The sequence below is a fragment of the Hakea prostrata genome, chromosome 9 (genome assembly GCF_041222555.1).
Source record: "Hakea prostrata isolate BN-2017 chromosome 9, UWA_Hpros_2, whole genome shotgun sequence".
NCBI classification, from domain to species: domain Eukaryota; kingdom Viridiplantae; phylum Streptophyta; class Magnoliopsida; order Proteales; family Proteaceae; genus Hakea; species Hakea prostrata.
In genome coordinates, this window is record NC_142608.1 from 3588840 (window position 1) to 3605195 (window position 16356).

General features: G+C 37.6%; 2 protein-coding genes across 2 annotated transcripts; one reads left to right on the forward strand and one right to left on the reverse strand.

Moving 5' to 3' along the window:
- Positions 1–1360: 1360 nt before the first annotated feature.
- LPXB (lipid-A-disaccharide synthase B) lies at positions 1361–7989 on the forward strand. Its single transcript, XM_089167970.1, has 9 exons — positions 1361–1740; positions 2109–2208; positions 2390–2495; positions 2590–2813; positions 3539–3617; positions 4209–4447; positions 6112–6338; positions 6954–7155; positions 7427–7989. Exons 1-8 carry the CDS (start codon positions 1499–1501, stop codon positions 7135–7137), a joined length of 1401 nt encoding a protein of 466 aa, XP_089024096.1. The 5' UTR covers positions 1361–1498; the 3' UTR covers positions 7138–7155; positions 7427–7989.
- A 474-nt stretch (positions 7990–8463) lies between these two features.
- LOC149004113 (putative carboxylesterase SOBER1-like) lies at positions 8464–14509 on the reverse strand. The gene is made up of 6 exons (XM_089167971.1): positions 14164–14509; positions 13256–13308; positions 11055–11178; positions 10842–10963; positions 10145–10252; positions 8464–9723 (listed from the first exon to the last, which is right to left on the reverse strand). Exons 1-6 carry the CDS (start codon positions 14423–14425, stop codon positions 9634–9636), a joined length of 759 nt encoding a protein of 252 aa, XP_089024097.1. The 5' UTR covers positions 14426–14509; the 3' UTR covers positions 8464–9633.
- Between the last annotated feature and the right edge of the window lie 1847 nt (positions 14510–16356).

Here is a 16356-nt window from a genome sequence, read left to right on the forward strand (position 1 = left end):
GCTCCTCTTACACTTGTCCATCACACATTAGAAGAGAACATATCTTTAAATTCTGATAAAATGTATCAAAGATGGAATCCCTCATGAACTCCTTCCTAACATTTGATGAAAATGACTGAGAATAACACAAACCAAACATTTAGACACAAACCAAACATCTAGACACTCATTCGAACAGTCTTAATGAGCTTTTCATTTATATATTGGCTCTAAGCTCTAACATAGATGGCCGAGATATAAACATGGGAGCTAGGGTTGAGGGAGGAGGCCCCACTAGGAGGTTGGTTGGTACTAGGAACCTTGAACCTGGACCCTCCGTGGGTTAAGATACCCAACCCCATTCTATACCCAAGTCATCTTCATTGATGCTAAAATGGCCTCAAAATGGCCACAGCATTCAGTACCCAATTCCATGAGTTTTGGATCTTACTTGTTTTTTTGGGCGAATGAGGTCTTTCATCTTCACCAACCCTCATAACCCATGAATGTAAATGAACAGAGGTGCCAATAAATGTACAACCCACTAGTGTATTTCAATGAGAGCCCTAACATATATTACTTGTTGATAACATATGATTCTAGAATAGCTATTGAAAATGCTTCAATAGCTAACACACCAACTCTTCTCTTCTATCGTACCTTGGATTTGATTGAGCCGGCAAAACCAGTCGGGATTCTAAATGAAAGAAGTATGGTATGGACAGGAAAAAAAAGAAAAAAAGGACAAGAAGAAGAAGAAGAAAGGAGCAAGAACACATCTTACGTGTGAACCTTGTTACCCTAAAAAAAAGGGTGTGAAGCTAATAAATGAATCAATTATTTCCAAACCCTAATTTCCTACTGGGTCCGAACCATGTGATGTACGTACACCATATGTATTTGTCACATCTTATTATAATGGATCCTTCAATGAATGCTTGAAGTTATAGGACTCAATCAAATGTGATTTTTTTTTTTTGTGGATCTGAGGTTTATCTGGGCCAGCTTACGCACACATCGGTTACATCCTTAGAAAAACCTCTCCATTGAGAAGTATGGATCTTACTATTCTACTAACCTTGCATTGACTTCAAATGTGATATTTTACCGTTGAATTAGAATATTACATGGAAGTGAGTCTTATAGGTCATCAGCCACTTATGAAAAGAGTCCCTCCAAGGAGAGAATGCAAACTGGACAACGCATACATGAATGGATGTGTTACGTTCAAATAGAATCTATCATTTGGGGAGCACAGACTTGCATGAATAAATAAACTACGTCCAAATGGAATATATCATGTGGGTCCACACTTGGTGGGGATTGTATCCAATGCTTCAGCGGTTTTCGCGCTTGAAGAATCTCTTCACTCTCTGCGCCAGACAAGAACCCGAACTCTACAGGGTTTACGAGGGCTTGTTGGATTATGTAGTTGAGAACGATTGAGAACGATTGCAGGTACAGAGAGTAAAATAGTGGAAGGTTTTCGAGATTCTTTTGCACATTGCGTTCGAAGATAATGTTAAGAACCATTGGGATTGAAGATATGGTGAGCAAATTCAGTGGAAGGTCTTCGAGACTCTTTTGCAGATTGCTTTCGTTTTCAGCCAGGAAATCTGTAGTGGATTTAGCCGCTAAAGATGGAGAACTTAGGGTGTTCATGGTGTCTGGAGAGGTTTCTGGAGATGCCATCGCTTCTCGTCTTATGGCTTCTCTTAAAAACCTCTCTCCCTTACCCATCCGTTTTTCTGGTGTTGGAGGGTAAGCTAAATAATCCATCAACTGTTTGTTTGTTTTTCTCCTTTCGTTGCATTTTTTGTGGCATTTAATGGGTAAATGAAGCTCTTATTCTCCTACTGTGTTTTCTTCCTTCTTAATCTTTATACACATAATCAATCTGCTTGATCTCCCTAGAGTAATTCTTTTGAAAATGGAATTTTTGAGAACCATCGGCTGAGGCCATTCTCTAAGAACTAAGCAATAGTTTTATACCAATTGATGGAAGTCAGACATTATGCTTTGTTGAATGCATCTTTATGAGGTACCCAACAGAAAAAAGAAAAGAAAAAAGTTGTGTTAATCTTTATTTTGTTGGTTATTATTAACATATATTCTCCATGCTTGATCAGGTCCTTGATGGCCAATGAAGGATTGAAATCCATATTCCCCATGGAGGATATCGCAGTAATGGGCATCTGGGAATTGTTACCTCATGTAAATCAGATTAGGGTAAGCAATAAGTGATGCTCTTAACTGTAAGCTTTGATAGCTTGAAATCTTACAAGCCTTTTTATAATGTCAATGATGCTCTTACATGTAAGGTGTGATAGCTTGAAATCTTACACGTATTTTGTAATGTCAATTTAATTCATCCTAATACCTTTCTTATTTTGGAACTTGGAAGTAGTAGCTGAAGTTGAAGGAGGCAACAGAGGCTGCCCTTTTGTTTCAGCCTCATGCTGTAGTGACAATTGACTCCAAAGGGTTCTCTTTTCGCCTCCTAAGACAATTACGAGGTAATATTCCTCTACTTGTTCCTGCTCTGTGCATAAGGGCTTAAAGTTTCGTTGTATAAGATTTTGGCGTGAAATGAGATAATGGTTTTTGCAGCTAGATATGGTGAGCAAGGTGTACACACTCCTGTTCACTTCCATTATGTCGCACCATCATTCTGGGCATGGAAAGGGGGTGAAGCAAGGCTCAAAAATCTTCGTGAGTTTGTTGACCATTTGTTATGTATTCTACCGTTTGAGGAAGAGGTTTGTAGATCACATGGACTAGCTGCAACCTATGTTGGTCATCCAATCCTAGAAGATGCACTTTCCTTGAATATGGTATGAATTTAATCCTGTAAGAAAATGTGTTAGATATCCTTTTAACTGATTACACCAAAGATTAGATGTGTCCTACAGGTTTGTGATACAATCGTACAATCCTACAAGGAAATAATTAACCTTTCTAAAACATGGAGATGAAGAACTATTCATTTAATCATTCTTCAACATTTTACACCAATGATTAATAGTCCAAGAAGAAAAAGAAATCCACTTTTAAAACGTTAAGAGGAGGATGAAGAATCCATAATATAAGCTCGTAAACAGATTACAAATGATTTGAACTGTAGTATGAATATGAAGAAACACCATGTTGGGGGAACAAATTTTACATATGCGCTTGGCTGGTTGCTCTTGTTTCACTGACATTTTATGATTGTATAACCTACTTACTTCCTACGTGTCCTTATATGATAGCGTTTTAGTGGATGCCTGGCTAGTTCGCCATGTAGTTGCTAGGGGGTGCCAGCTAGACAAATTGGTGGTTGCTTATCAGGACTTTTACAACATATTCCTTATTGGAGTAAATGCTTTGTTAAAGATTAGGAGTAGGGGTGTTACCTCTCCTGGATCATTTTTTCTGTGGACTTTAGCTCGTTGTTTCTTAGTTGTGCATTTCTTGAAGACAACCCCAAATATAATTCGCCATCTTCTATTTATTTATTTCTAACTTAGTGTTTACATCAAGTCTGTGGATGCTGATATAAAAGTAACTCCATGTTTAGGGAAAGAACAGTAACATGATAGAGTTGAGGGTGCAAGGTGACATTGAAAGCTTTCAAAGTAACTATGGGGTACCTTCAGGTAATTTATATACTAAAGCACTAGTTTCTTAAACTTTCTTTAGTTTTTCTTCCATGAGGGATACATATAATCTCATAGGGGTGCTTTATATTTCTTGCTTGGTTGTACTGAGTATTTGAATCATATGTCAAGAAATTATGTTTCTTTTCCCCACAAATGCTGTATTTCTTAGTAGCCTTCTAGTGTTTTCAATCCTTTGGAAGAGTACTGATATGGAGAATGCACTTTGATGGCCCTGCAAACAATTAATCTAGGGGTATGTCAAGAGGTGGTCATCTTTCGATTTATATTTTAATCAAGCATTACATATAATCAAATTTTCCCTTCTTCCTAGGCAAGTAAATGTGATTTGTTTCGCGAAATCTTGTAATATATGAGGCTTTACATTGTATCACTTCTAAGGAGTCCACAAATTTTCAGCTGTTATTCCTGAAAGAGAGTGATTATGCTTTTCTTTCTTTATCTACTTCTCTGTGGATGTGCAGTTTTGATTTCTTAAAACTGTTTAATCTTGGAACCATGGCTGGTTAGTTCTTCTGTGGTTGACTATTCTTTTGTCCTCACACTTCATGAATTTGTTTTCTTTGATAGGAGCGACAGTCATCACCCTGCTTCCGGGAAGCAGATTACAAGAGGTTAGACAGATGTTTCCAATTTTCTCAGGCACTATGGAATTATTAAAGGACTCCTTCCCTGAGTTGGTAACAGTCATTCCTGTCGCACTCAATCAGCATGTGGAAAACTATATCCAGAAAGCCATGCAGAGTTGGCCTGTCTCTGCAGTGCTGATTCATGGGGGATCAACACAGTTAAAATATGATGCATTTAGTGTAAGACCTTGAACTTTTGTTTGGTTTGTATTAGTAAACTGAAATTATGGGTGGTTGTATTGTCTATGGTCCACCTCCTTTTGGGGTTTCCCCCATCTAATTGGTTCTATCCCATGAAACATTTACGCAAAATTGGATGATTTCAGGTGTCCATCAGACAGGAAAAATGGGAACTTCTGTGATTGATAAGAACCTAGATGTGAGGTTAAGCTTTGGGTCGAAGCATATTTTACCCAAACCCGTGTTCTAGCTCCATTGATGGCTGTCATGTGCTGGCGTTGACAAGGTCTATCTTGTATAGGGATTTTTATCAGCTCCAGTTGTGTCAGGTTCCAGTTTCCTCATGTTGACCTTGGTATTCGACCACCAACTTAACCACTTCTCACCAAGATTACCGACTTTCAACCCCCAGCGATGTCTTCCACACTCTTGTTTTTCTGTCTTCAATGCCAGCACTGACTATCATGAAGGAAAAAAGAAAAGAAAAAGAGAAGGAAAACTCTTCTTCAACACCGACACTATTCAAAGTCTGATGTTTCTTCGTCTTCAACACCGGCACCGATTTCCTTATTCGGTCTGATTTTTTTTTTAATTTTTTTTTTAGTTCGGAAGAAATTCAAAGTTCTCTGAACTCCTCCCTTCAAATCGCCAAAGCCCTGCTACCCCCAAATCCTGTTTTTGTTTTCTTTAACATATCATCTTCTTCTTAATAATCTTTCTCTTGGGAGTCACAGAAACACGAACTTCCCTTGTTTCTGACTGATGCTTTGATCTTTAAAAAGAAGAAAAAAAGAAAAAGAGGAAAGAAGAAGACAACATAGTAAAAGATGTTTGTCTTGTAGAACATGAAATCTTCAAGAATCTAGTCATTATTGCCCACCGATCTTTTGTTTTACCATCGTTGAATGCTCTTGAGGTTTTAACTACTTCAACAGCTTAGACTCTGTTTTTTTTGTTTTCTTGAACTTGTTGTCTTCCTGCTGATAATCTTCTCTTGCCTCTACTGTTCCTTTTCAATTTCTCTCTTCTTGGTCTTCAATAATGCAGGGAAAAGGTAAAGACTCAGGTGGGTGGTTAATAAGGTAAAAGAATATTGATCGCCGTGAACTTGAAGGAAAGACTGGCCTCCAAAGCCATGAAATTTTTCTTAGACTTATTTAAGAGAAATAGGAGATGAGAAAGTATGAAGACGAAAGACTCATGAGAAAAAAATATAAGAGAGGGTAAGAGGGGAGAGAAATGATGGCGGCGTAGAAGTATTTCTTTTTTTTTCAGGATAATCCATGCTGGCGTTGAAGATGAAGAGACGTGAGTGTGAAAGAAATCACTGTGACAGTAACCTTGGTCAGAGGTGGTTAAATTTTAACCTTAACAGAATATACACGTGGTAATAATCTAACGGTCAACATGAGGAAACTAGAATTTGACACAACTGGAGCTGATAAAAATCCGCTTGTATAGAGCATCGATGGTTCATTGGATGCAAATTATCATAGTTCTAATATATCATTGGATGCAAGTTGTCATACCTATTCTAGTTCCAGTATGAGTATTTTGGATAGTATTGTTAGCCCCCAGGTGAATTGAGAATCATTGGGCTGGCTGCTTTGTGACTCGTGATCGGATGCAAGTTTTGTAATCTCTCTACATGAATGAACTCGCAGGCAAGCACGGCTGCACTGACTACTTCTGGTACGGCTGTCTTGGAGTTGCAGCTTGCTCGATTGCCATGTGTTGTTTCATATAGAGCCCATTTCCTTACTGAATGGTTTATCCGGTGGAAAGCAAAGATACAGTATATTTCCCTTCCAAATATCCTCCTGAATGCAGCTGTTATTCCAGAAGCTCTTTTTCAGGATTGCACGCCAAAAAAACTAGCTGCTCTCCTCATGTAAGTTTGTTGATGTACTTACTAATCAGATTCACTTAAATATATATTCATTACCTGAAGGTGTTTTGCTTATATTCTGATTGCATTGCATCTGTTTATGTTACAATTACTTAAATGCAGGTATCAGTTTATGTACTTATCTACATACATATATACCTACACTTTCACCATAGGGAGAAAAAAATTCAATCAAATTAGGGAAAGTAGTTAAAAGTTTATGAATGAATTGTGGAGCATCCCCCTTTTTTCCAATTTGAAACAAATAGGTCATAATTTTTTTTTTTTTTTTGGGGGGGGGGGGGGGGGAATAGGTCCTTGATTAATTAGATAAGTTTCCTAGGTAAATTCTACAAACATGATGAAAATGTAGAAAAAAGTTAGCTCATTTATTTGCACTAAAGTCCATACCATAACTTTAAAGATTTTTTTTCTCCCTTTTAAGCCTCTTGTAGACACCCCAGGGAACAGACATATTGCTGTTACTTGGGGCCTTGTTGTAGCTCCCCTCCTTTTCTATTTCTCCTTTCCTCTTGGGTAATATATTATTCATTCATTTAAAAAAAAAAAAAATACTGCTTTTGGAATTTATAATTTGTTTTCCTTATTGTACTGCAGGGAAGTTATTCACAATAAGAGCCTTCGGGAGCACCAAATCCTCAGTGCTGAAAATGTGCTTGGGCTTCTTTGCCCGTCAGAGTCGAGTAAAAGCAATATCAGGCTGCAAGATTCGAAGTCAGAGTTTTCAAATTACACCCCTAGTGTGATTGCAGCACATACAATATTATACTCTGTTAAGTAGCAATGACAACTAAATCAGGTTTTGTAGTCCTGTCCCTCCAATTATTTCTTTAATAGCCAGGCAAACCATGGTTTAGTTGAACGTTAGTTTCAAATTCAAGTTCTGGGCTGTCTGCTGAATCTTCACATCTGAATTTGTAATTTTTCCCCTTCCCTTCAAAGTTGTTCACTGTAAACGCATACACACTCTATATCTTGATGTGTACAAGTAAGTTACATTTGGTCAAGGTTTCCAATTCCTATGGCTTCAGGATTGATGATTAATAAGCTAGCTATATGCTCTCTTGCAGGCTGAACAAAGTACCAGAACAGGGAAATTCGGGATTGGTTTACAGAAACACTAATTGAGACAACCAAAGAGGCAAGATATATACAGGATATTCCCAATGTGAGGTCTTTATTCTGGTCTGTAGTTTGCTTTTGTTCTTTCTAATCATCAGGAGTAAAATTTTATTTAGAAGGAACCGAAGGAAGATACAAGTCCTATTCTTAAATCTGTAATGTCTGACAGGAAGTGGGATGATACCCATGGTACAGTTTCAACTTACAAAAATTGAGAGGGTTTTTCTTGTATGGCCATGTATGTACAAGGTTGTTTTTAATTCAACCGTAGGATGGACCTGATTGAACACGATAAAATGTCTATCAACAGCTGAAAACATGATTATCAACCAATGTACACATTATTGGTGATTTGCCATTCTCTCAAAATGGTTTGGCTTGTGGTGAAGCATTTCAGAAACGACACATGAGGATAGAGACTTATCATGTAGTTGTTGTGGATGTCTAAGTGAATCGGTGGACCATATTCTCCTTCACTGTGCTTTTGCTCAAGCAGCTTGGTTTGGACCCCCCCCCCTTTCTCCATCAACTTTGGTGAAATTCTAGTTCTAAAGTTTGTTGATTGGATTTTGAAGTGGAAAGCTTTTCATGCAAACGGTAAATAGGAAGGTCAATGGTTGGAATGTCTAGTTTCCATTATGTTGTGGTCACTCTGGTTGGCTAGAAATGACAAAGTATCTGATAAAGTTAGCCTCCATCCATCTGAGGTGATTGAGAGAGAGTTGTCAAGTGTGTTAATGAATGTATGGACTACAGATTAGCAAAATTCACAGGTCATAGAGCTGAGCAACAGGTCACGGGCAGATGTTAAATGGCTTCCTCCATGACTTGGTTTCTTCAAATTAAATGTGGATGCGGCACAATTCAAGGGAGACGGTATAATTTTTTTAGGTAATCAACATCTCATTGAAAAGGAGCCAAAGGAGTGACTGAACATAGGCATATCAGCCACTCGGTGGAAATACGCCATTCGGTTGGCTCTCAACATTGAATGCCTTCCTTGATTGGAGATCTGCTACAGTATTGAATTGCCTAGAAATATGTTGAATTCTACACAAGAAATTGTGATCTCACGAATCGAATATCCTGAATAATAGGCAAAATGAAAAGGGGGGGGTGAGTGATCCTCTGTATGAAACACTTACAACCAATTGTTTGTAGTTAGTTAGACTTTGCCCAAATGTTATCAACCCCTTTAGGGAGACCGTAATTCAGGAGTAGGTTTTATTATAAGAGATGTGGGAGGCAAAGCGGTGCTCGCTCGATCTGTTCCAATGGTATTCATGGATGTGCTTGATGGCAAAGCTATGGCTACCAGGAATGGGTATCGAGGCCTTGGAGATGGAATCTGATAGGCTTGATCTCACTTCCATTTAGAGAGGAGATAGAAGTCAATACCACTTAACGTTTAGCTGGTGATCTCAGACATCGAGTTCTTAGCTTCTCAGTTTGTTAATTGTCTTTTTACTTGTGTTCCTAGATTGGCCAACTCATTCGTCGATAATCTAGCAAAGGTGGCCTTGTCGAATCTGTGTGCAACAACCTGGCCAAATACCACCTCGTGGTTGGTTGAGTCTCTCTCCTCCCCACATGTAATTCACAGGTTTATCTGAAAGGAAAAAAGAAAAAAAAATGAAGAGAGGGATAACGATCTCAAAAATGAATCCAAGAACAGAATTTAACCATTCCAGTGGGCCAAATGCTAACACATCTCAATGGAGATTGTGATTCATATGCAGTGAATTATGGGTTGATAGATGAGATCCGAGCAGCATGTTAAATGCTTAATCATTTCCTGGTGTGACATTAGCACTTCTTTAATACTACTGCAGATAACCCATGATGTATGCTAGAAAAAGGCAAAAATATAGGGAATACAGGGGAAAAGGGCTTGTAATTGGAGCTCACTAGCTGAATTTTCTTCTTGAGTTCTGATGTCATAAGAGTAACAGAAAGTATGTCCCACATCAAATACAGAAGACCAATCACAACAAAGAAAATTTTAAATTAATTCAATGACAACAAGTGCAAGCTACCTTTGTCAATCATTTGCATCATTGTAGTAGCGTGCATCACCAAATTAAGGCTGCATAGACTCAAGCACACACGACACAGGATCAAAAGCAGGTGGCAGTTTCAAGGCATAACAAATCTGTTATGAAGAACTACGCAGACGTGTCTTGATCCATGATTCAAGGTATTTCAGTTCTTCAGGGCTTATTGAATGACCAAGATTTGGGTAAGCCTGCATTTTCAGAACCCATTAATTTCAGTGATACATCACAAAAATGATGCCACCTTTACTAGGTATAACACAATAGAATCACATATTTTGATAATTCAAATAGAAGGATAACAAAACATATGAATGGACCAGACCACAGTTGCCCATGAACTAGACATGGCCACCCACTTAACAATTTGAACAGCTTTACCCAAAAAAAAGAAAAGAAAAGAAAAGCAACTTAAATAGCCACATAAACCTCTACATTGCTTACATAAAGGAACTAGTCCCAAAGAAATAAGTCAACAGATCAGCCAGGGAACCTTTTGCAATGTAACTTACATTACTTCTCAACTACTTGGTGCATGCTATGCAATAGGTTATGAGTACTCTTTTTGCTATTCTTTTATATTTAAACCATAGCAGTTATGCAATATAATACCTTGAACTCGCATGTTATTCCAGCTTGTTCCAGTAATGGAGGACCTGCTTGCCCTGCCTCAAAAAGTACTGTTCTGTCGGCAATACCATGGGACCACAAAATGGGAGTCTGCAGACATTTCAGATATAAAACCATTATAAGCTGCTTTTACTCCAAGGAAATAAACCAGCAAATTCCAAATTACAAGTGGATCTTCAATGTGACACTAGGATACGGAACTGATAAATCTTGTACAGCAATTCATGCACAAGCTCTGACACCTAGACCTTGTGTAGTACTCTGTAGTTGTCTAAATTGACAACTTTTCAAACCCCTAAATTATTCCCTTTTAGATTCCATTAAGTAGGATTTTAAAATCAGGTGAGCTTCATGCGGTCAAGTGATTCATGAGGAATGGCTTCCCAAAGTTCTGGTTTGCAAATGTCAAAGCAAGATCATGACAGTTTCAAGTAAATGAAGTAAGAAACACACCAATTTGAGTTAAATTGGGCCCAAGGGAGCCTTATCAGACAGGATTGGTAATATTACTCAAATGAACCACTGGGACCCAATGCTGTTGGCATTCAGGCCATCTATCCAACATATATCCTTGATCCTCTTAAGCACAAAGAAAACAATGTGAAAGTGGTCCATTTGATGATAAATCTAAAGAATAAAAAACCTCTGAAGAAAATAAATAGCAAGAAAGAGTAGATACCTTCTTTGCATCTGGTGGAATCTGTTCTAACATAGATGTATCAAAAGGAACCCAGCCACTAAAGACTGCACCTCCACCGAGAGTTTTTGGGTACAGCAACGTGCTTGCTAAGGTCAAGGCACCTGCCAACCCGTTACAAATTGTTAACTGAGTTAACCTATGAGTAACAGCTGAGACTTCATACTTCAAAGAGAGAAGAGAAAGAAGAAAAACCTCCTTGACTAAATCCACAGATGAAAATGTTCTCGGAATTAGTCCCAGCAGCTACCTCCTGGTCTATCATTGCATGTATTTTTTTAACTGCTTTAAGCAATCCCTCTTCATCTTTTGGAGATTCCTGATACAGTTCAAAGTCAATGATTCTAACTGCAAAATAACATTTTGGAACTCGAACTAGGAGGGAAAATTTATGGTCGTCTTATGACCAATTCTTTAGTCAGTATCGCAAAGCCATATAATTTGTGTGGGATGCCATATATATCAATATATAGAGTCTGCAAATAGAACCAAATTTCAAAAGCATTTTGTTTCAATATTCAGACGAGGAATTCAACAGGGTTTCCTAACTGACTCTAGAATGAAACTCTGCCAGCATAGTCTTTTACTTCAACCAATCAATGAAAGGTAACCTTTGAAAATACATATTCTTATTTTCCCTCCTGTTTAGTGTTCTATTTTCCTTGTGAAAATTATGACTCTTTTCTTTAAATAGAAGCAGAGGTTCCAAAAAGCAGATCCTAGCAAAAGCTAGAGGTATATGGAGGAAAAAATAAACAATACTAAAGGGGGAGCTGTATTATCATTGCGACTTGGGACAAGAGGAGCGTTAGGACTCCGCCTCATTGACTATGCATCCAATAAAATGGAATGTTTGTTAGGGCGTTGATAAAGAAATGCACCTATTCCCAGTACCCCATGTGCATCAAAGGAAACCATCCTACAATCCAGCATGGTTTTAAGTTCCTGTCGAGTTTCAACTGAGATTTGTTGGTTTAGACACTATCATAAACAATTCCAAGGATTAACAGTGGTATGGGCTTGGTTTTGGCTGAAAGATAATCAAACCACAAAAATATAATTCTCGGGTATCTAATCAAGGTTGTCATATTTGGATTGGTTTCAACGCAAACCACCTTGTTTTGCATGATTTGGAATGCCATCTATTTTGATGTTTCGTCGAAACTTCGCTCTCTTTCCCACCCCCCTGTTGTTGATTCTCCAAGAAATAGGCTGATTGTTAGTTCTTGGAGTCTATCATCTCCTTTCCAATCCCCTCCTTGACTGGCTTCTCCCCCCCCCCCCCTTCTCTCTCTTTCTTTTCCCCTTTGTACATGTTCTCTTGTTTGCTTTCAGTAATTTAATTATTTATTCATCCAAAAAAAAAAAAAAACATGTACACATGAGGAAATACCATCACATGGCACCAAGGAGATACAACAACAACAACAACAATAAGCCTTGTCCCAACTAAATGGGGTCGGCTACATGGATTCTTGCCCTCCAATCGTTCTTCGAGGCCATACTAGATACAAGGCCTAAGCTATACATATCCTTTCTCACCACTTCTCCAAGGTTATCTTAGGTCTACCCCTAGCTCTTCTAGTTCCTTCAATATGAATTATACACTTCTCCGATAGGCTTTAGGTCTCCGTTGCGTGGCCTGCCCCCAAACGCTTCTCAAGCTTATCACTTTGGGGCACTCCTAGACTACTCTATTGTCGTTTCTATCTTATCCATCCTGTTTGCCCTCATCCTCTTAGCTCCTCATTTCGCCCGGTTTATTTATATGTTCTTTTACGCCCCCTCGCCGCTGGCCCGGCCCGGAGATAAAGTGTGAAAAAACCCAATTGCACTTTCCAGGGATAGAACATTCAACCTCTTTTTTTTTCCCTTCACATTAATATAAGAAAGGCTCCTAGGAGGGCTGAACTCATGTCCTCTTAATCATGAGGTATTGGTCCTTGCCAACTGAATCAATCCCTATGTTACAACTGCTCGCGCTGTTTCAAAGGGTAAGAGCAACGTAGAGTAACACCATTATAATCCTCTTTCTTATACATGAAACAACTCAGGATCCTGGCATGGTCTTAAAAAAAATTAATTGCTATGGGGGATAGAATTATGACCATTCTTAACATCATTTTGAACTTTATTCGACTCTTTGGACAGCAGAGTCATCTTAGCTTACAGAAACTGTCATAATCTTAGGGAGAGATTCTCTACAACAAACTGCCCAGCCTCCAAGGAGAAAAGGTAAATTTCATCAGTCTTAATTCCAGTAGAGACCTCTATCTAGACTACTGCATATATTTATTTCTAAAACGGTACAAATAAATAATGGAAAGGCAGTAGCATTGAAGCTGAAAGAGAATAGACCAATAAAAAGAAGGAAAATAAAAAACAAAACAACTTACAGCTGCCACAGGTATCTCATGAATGTCAAACCAAGAAGGCATCACAGCACCATCTACAGAAAGAAAGAAAATTAGCATCCAACATTGAACTACTGGAAAGGAAATGTTAGAAACATCTTTATAATTTAAGTTCTTAATAACTATGGGTAAGATTGTCAATATATGGTATCAGGGATTTACTGGGTACTCGACCAGAATGATCCAACTTTTTAAAAGGTGATCTGCTTGAATAAATTGGAATTTAAGTTGGAGTTTGTACTATCATCCTGCACACATAAACATTGTTACCATCCAGCCACGATCTTGAGTCCAATATGATCAATGGATATTTGTGTGTGTCAAACTTGAAATTACTCAGATTGCATGAGCAGCACAGGATGGAAAGAAAAGGCAACCAGTCCCCCAGACGATTGTAGAGAAAAAGGGTTAAACAAAGTAATTGCGGTCTTCAATCAAATTTTGAAGAAAATTAAAACTTTCCGCGTCATCACATAACAATGACTCCTCGTTGGGAAATACACTTCTGAACCACAATGTTTCAGGAAATGCCAAAACAACTGAAGTTGAGCAAACTCACACTATCAGGTTCCATAATGAGTTCTTATGAGCATTTACAAGTCTAACCATGCTTTAGGACGACAACAAGAATTCATCCTCCACCATTCATTTCAGAATTGATTCTAATCATCTAAGAAAGTCAATCCGAAAAATGAGAATCTAGGGCCTCTATAAAATTTTCTAAATTTCAACGCAAACCCACATTGGAATCATATCCACCAAAGTCAAGAACCAGAATCGTGACCAAAGGAAAAGTTATGGATATAAAGGTTATGAGGTTAAATCAGCTTATATTTGCATACCCACATTCATAAAAAGAAGTTGAAAAAAAGGAATAAGTCAAAACTTACAGTTGCAGGAGACAGGCGTAGAAGGAGCAGTGGGAAAAGACCAGTTGGTATTTGTGAATTCAGGAGACGTGAATATAGTCTTAATGGATTTATTTGCAGGGCCTGTATCGCCCAAACCATGAAGCCATAGAATAAAGCTTCGAGCCATGGAATGCGATCGTTGAGGAGTTGAACTGTCCCAGAAGTGGACGATAAAGAGAATAGAGACTGTGAAGGTAATTGCAAGGAGAACGATTGGTTTCACCAAAAACAAATACTTCATCAATTTTCTCGCACAGCAGCGAACGCCTTCTCTGAAGTCTGGAAACGGAACAAAACAAAAGTAAAAATAGAACTGAGAATGAATATTTTGTTGAAATACCAAAGCCATCCCTCTTTATGAAAATAAAACAATTTCTCAAGGTTCTCAATCCGTATGGTTTTGGTAATTTGATATGATACCAACTCTGAATACTGAAAGTCAAAGTATTTGCAAAAAACATTTCAGTACGGTTTTGGGATTAAATCGATGCAAAAAAGGGTTTAAACACGGTATCTAATGCGGTACAATTTTTGTGTGAACAAACCTATGGTACTTTTATTAATAGTTCATTAAGATCCTAATGAAATTGCGATCAAATAATCGATAGAATATGATACTAACAAAGACAAAACAAGTAAATCTAATTACAAAAATTTAAAAATATAAATTTCTCCAAACTCCGATAGAAGCATAAAAAGAAGAACGATCGGTAGAATTCTTTCTTTTTCATGCTTAAGATTGATATGAAGCAGTAAGCCACGAAACAAACTAGCCCATATTGATTTAATATTAATTATAATACAAAATCATTCAAATCCATGTTAAGTATCTTAATTTTTAGACAGATTCTTAGGGAAAAAATAAAGTAGACAATTTTTCACCGTGTGCCTTCTTTTGTTCTACTTATATATTTCATAAAATTATGCATACATCCCTTAGTTTTGCAAATTACTCCGGGTAATTTTCATTTTGACTCCCTAACATTTGGTCATTTTTAGCCTAAAAAAATTATATACTTGCATTTGCCTCTCATGTGATATTCAAAAAGATCAATTACAAATTTATTATCATTTTTATGATTAAAATACCCTAATTTTTTCATTTTCGACCAAACCAGGTGAAGCCCGGTTGTATTAACCCACTGTTACTAACAAAAATGGCATTAGCTTGTAACAGAGAGATCCGAGCCCTGGACCTCTTGAAAAACATTCCGTTGCAAAATGTGAAGTGAGGTTCTCAACCACTCCATTAACCCTCCATTGGGTTTTAATTGTGACCGTTGGATAAATAATTGCCACATGTCACAATTCTAAATACAAATTACAGAGAATTGCAGAGAGTGAAAATTGTAGAGGAATGTAAATCCGATTTCAGTTACTTATTACCAGAAATCTGACAGAAAAAGATAAACTACTTATGGAAAAGACCTCTTATATAAGTTATTCTTTTGTGGCTCTAAGGAGGTGTATTAAGTTAAGATAGTACAGACATAAACACCCATATTACCTGATTAGACACACTAATTATAGGTAAAGTAATCTATAAATCTCAATTTACTTTCAATTTATGGTTCACCAATCTTTGACAATTTAATTAACCATGGCCAAATTCTTGGTGCTGTGGATTGCAATGGCATTGCTTGTCTCTTCCTTGTTCATGGAGGTAGCAAATGGGATAGATATCAACTACGGAAGCATCGATAATGGCGATCGTCCTAAATGTGGAAGACATGACGAATTATGTCATGGAGAGGAAAGGCCAGCCAATAATGAAACCAGAGGATGTGAAGAGGATGAGCGATGCAGAGGCTCTGAATCTAACTAAGTATATATATATATATATTGTACTTTTTAAACATAAAGTGGGGTTTCAGTGCTTTAAGACCTCCATTTTGAGGTGCCAGTGCAATTTGCTCTAAAAACTATGGTTTTAGGCATAGAGTTGTAATAGAAAATATTTTAGGGGGTGCATATATAGTTTGCTCTTTAATTTTTTTAACTTGACCAAACTAGGTGAATCCCACTCGTACCAGTCCACTCTTACTAACATTAGGGCATTAGCTTATAATAGAGAGATTCGAGCCTATGACCTCTTGAAAAACATCCCGTATTCGATTCTTCTATTGAAAGTTGCTGGCATTTGTCAATCCTCTATTGTCTGATAGCATAATA

Bases quoted from the DNA above. Each gene is read 5' to 3' on its own strand.
- LPXB (XM_089167970.1), top strand. From the start codon at position 1,499: ATGTTAAGAACCATTGGGATTGAAGATATGGTGAGCAAATTCAGTGGA. The intron at 1,741-2,108 runs GTAAGCTAAATA...ATGCTTGATCAG, and splicing joins CGTTTTTCTGGTGTTGGAGG to GTCCTTGATGGCCAATGAAG. The intron at 2,209-2,389 runs GTAAGCAATAAG...TGGAAGTAGTAG, and splicing joins CTCATGTAAATCAGATTAGG to CTGAAGTTGAAGGAGGCAAC.
- LOC149004113 (XM_089167971.1), bottom strand. From the start codon at position 14,425: ATGAAGTATTTGTTTTTGGTGAAACCAATCGTTCTCCTTGCAATTACC. The intron at 10,964-11,054 runs GTTTTTCTTCTT...ACGGGTTGGCAG, and splicing joins CTGTGGATTTAGTCAAGGAG to GTGCCTTGACCTTAGCAAGC. The intron at 10,253-10,841 runs GTATCTACTCTT...AAATGTCTGCAG, and splicing joins TTCCACCAGATGCAAAGAAG to ACTCCCATTTTGTGGTCCCA.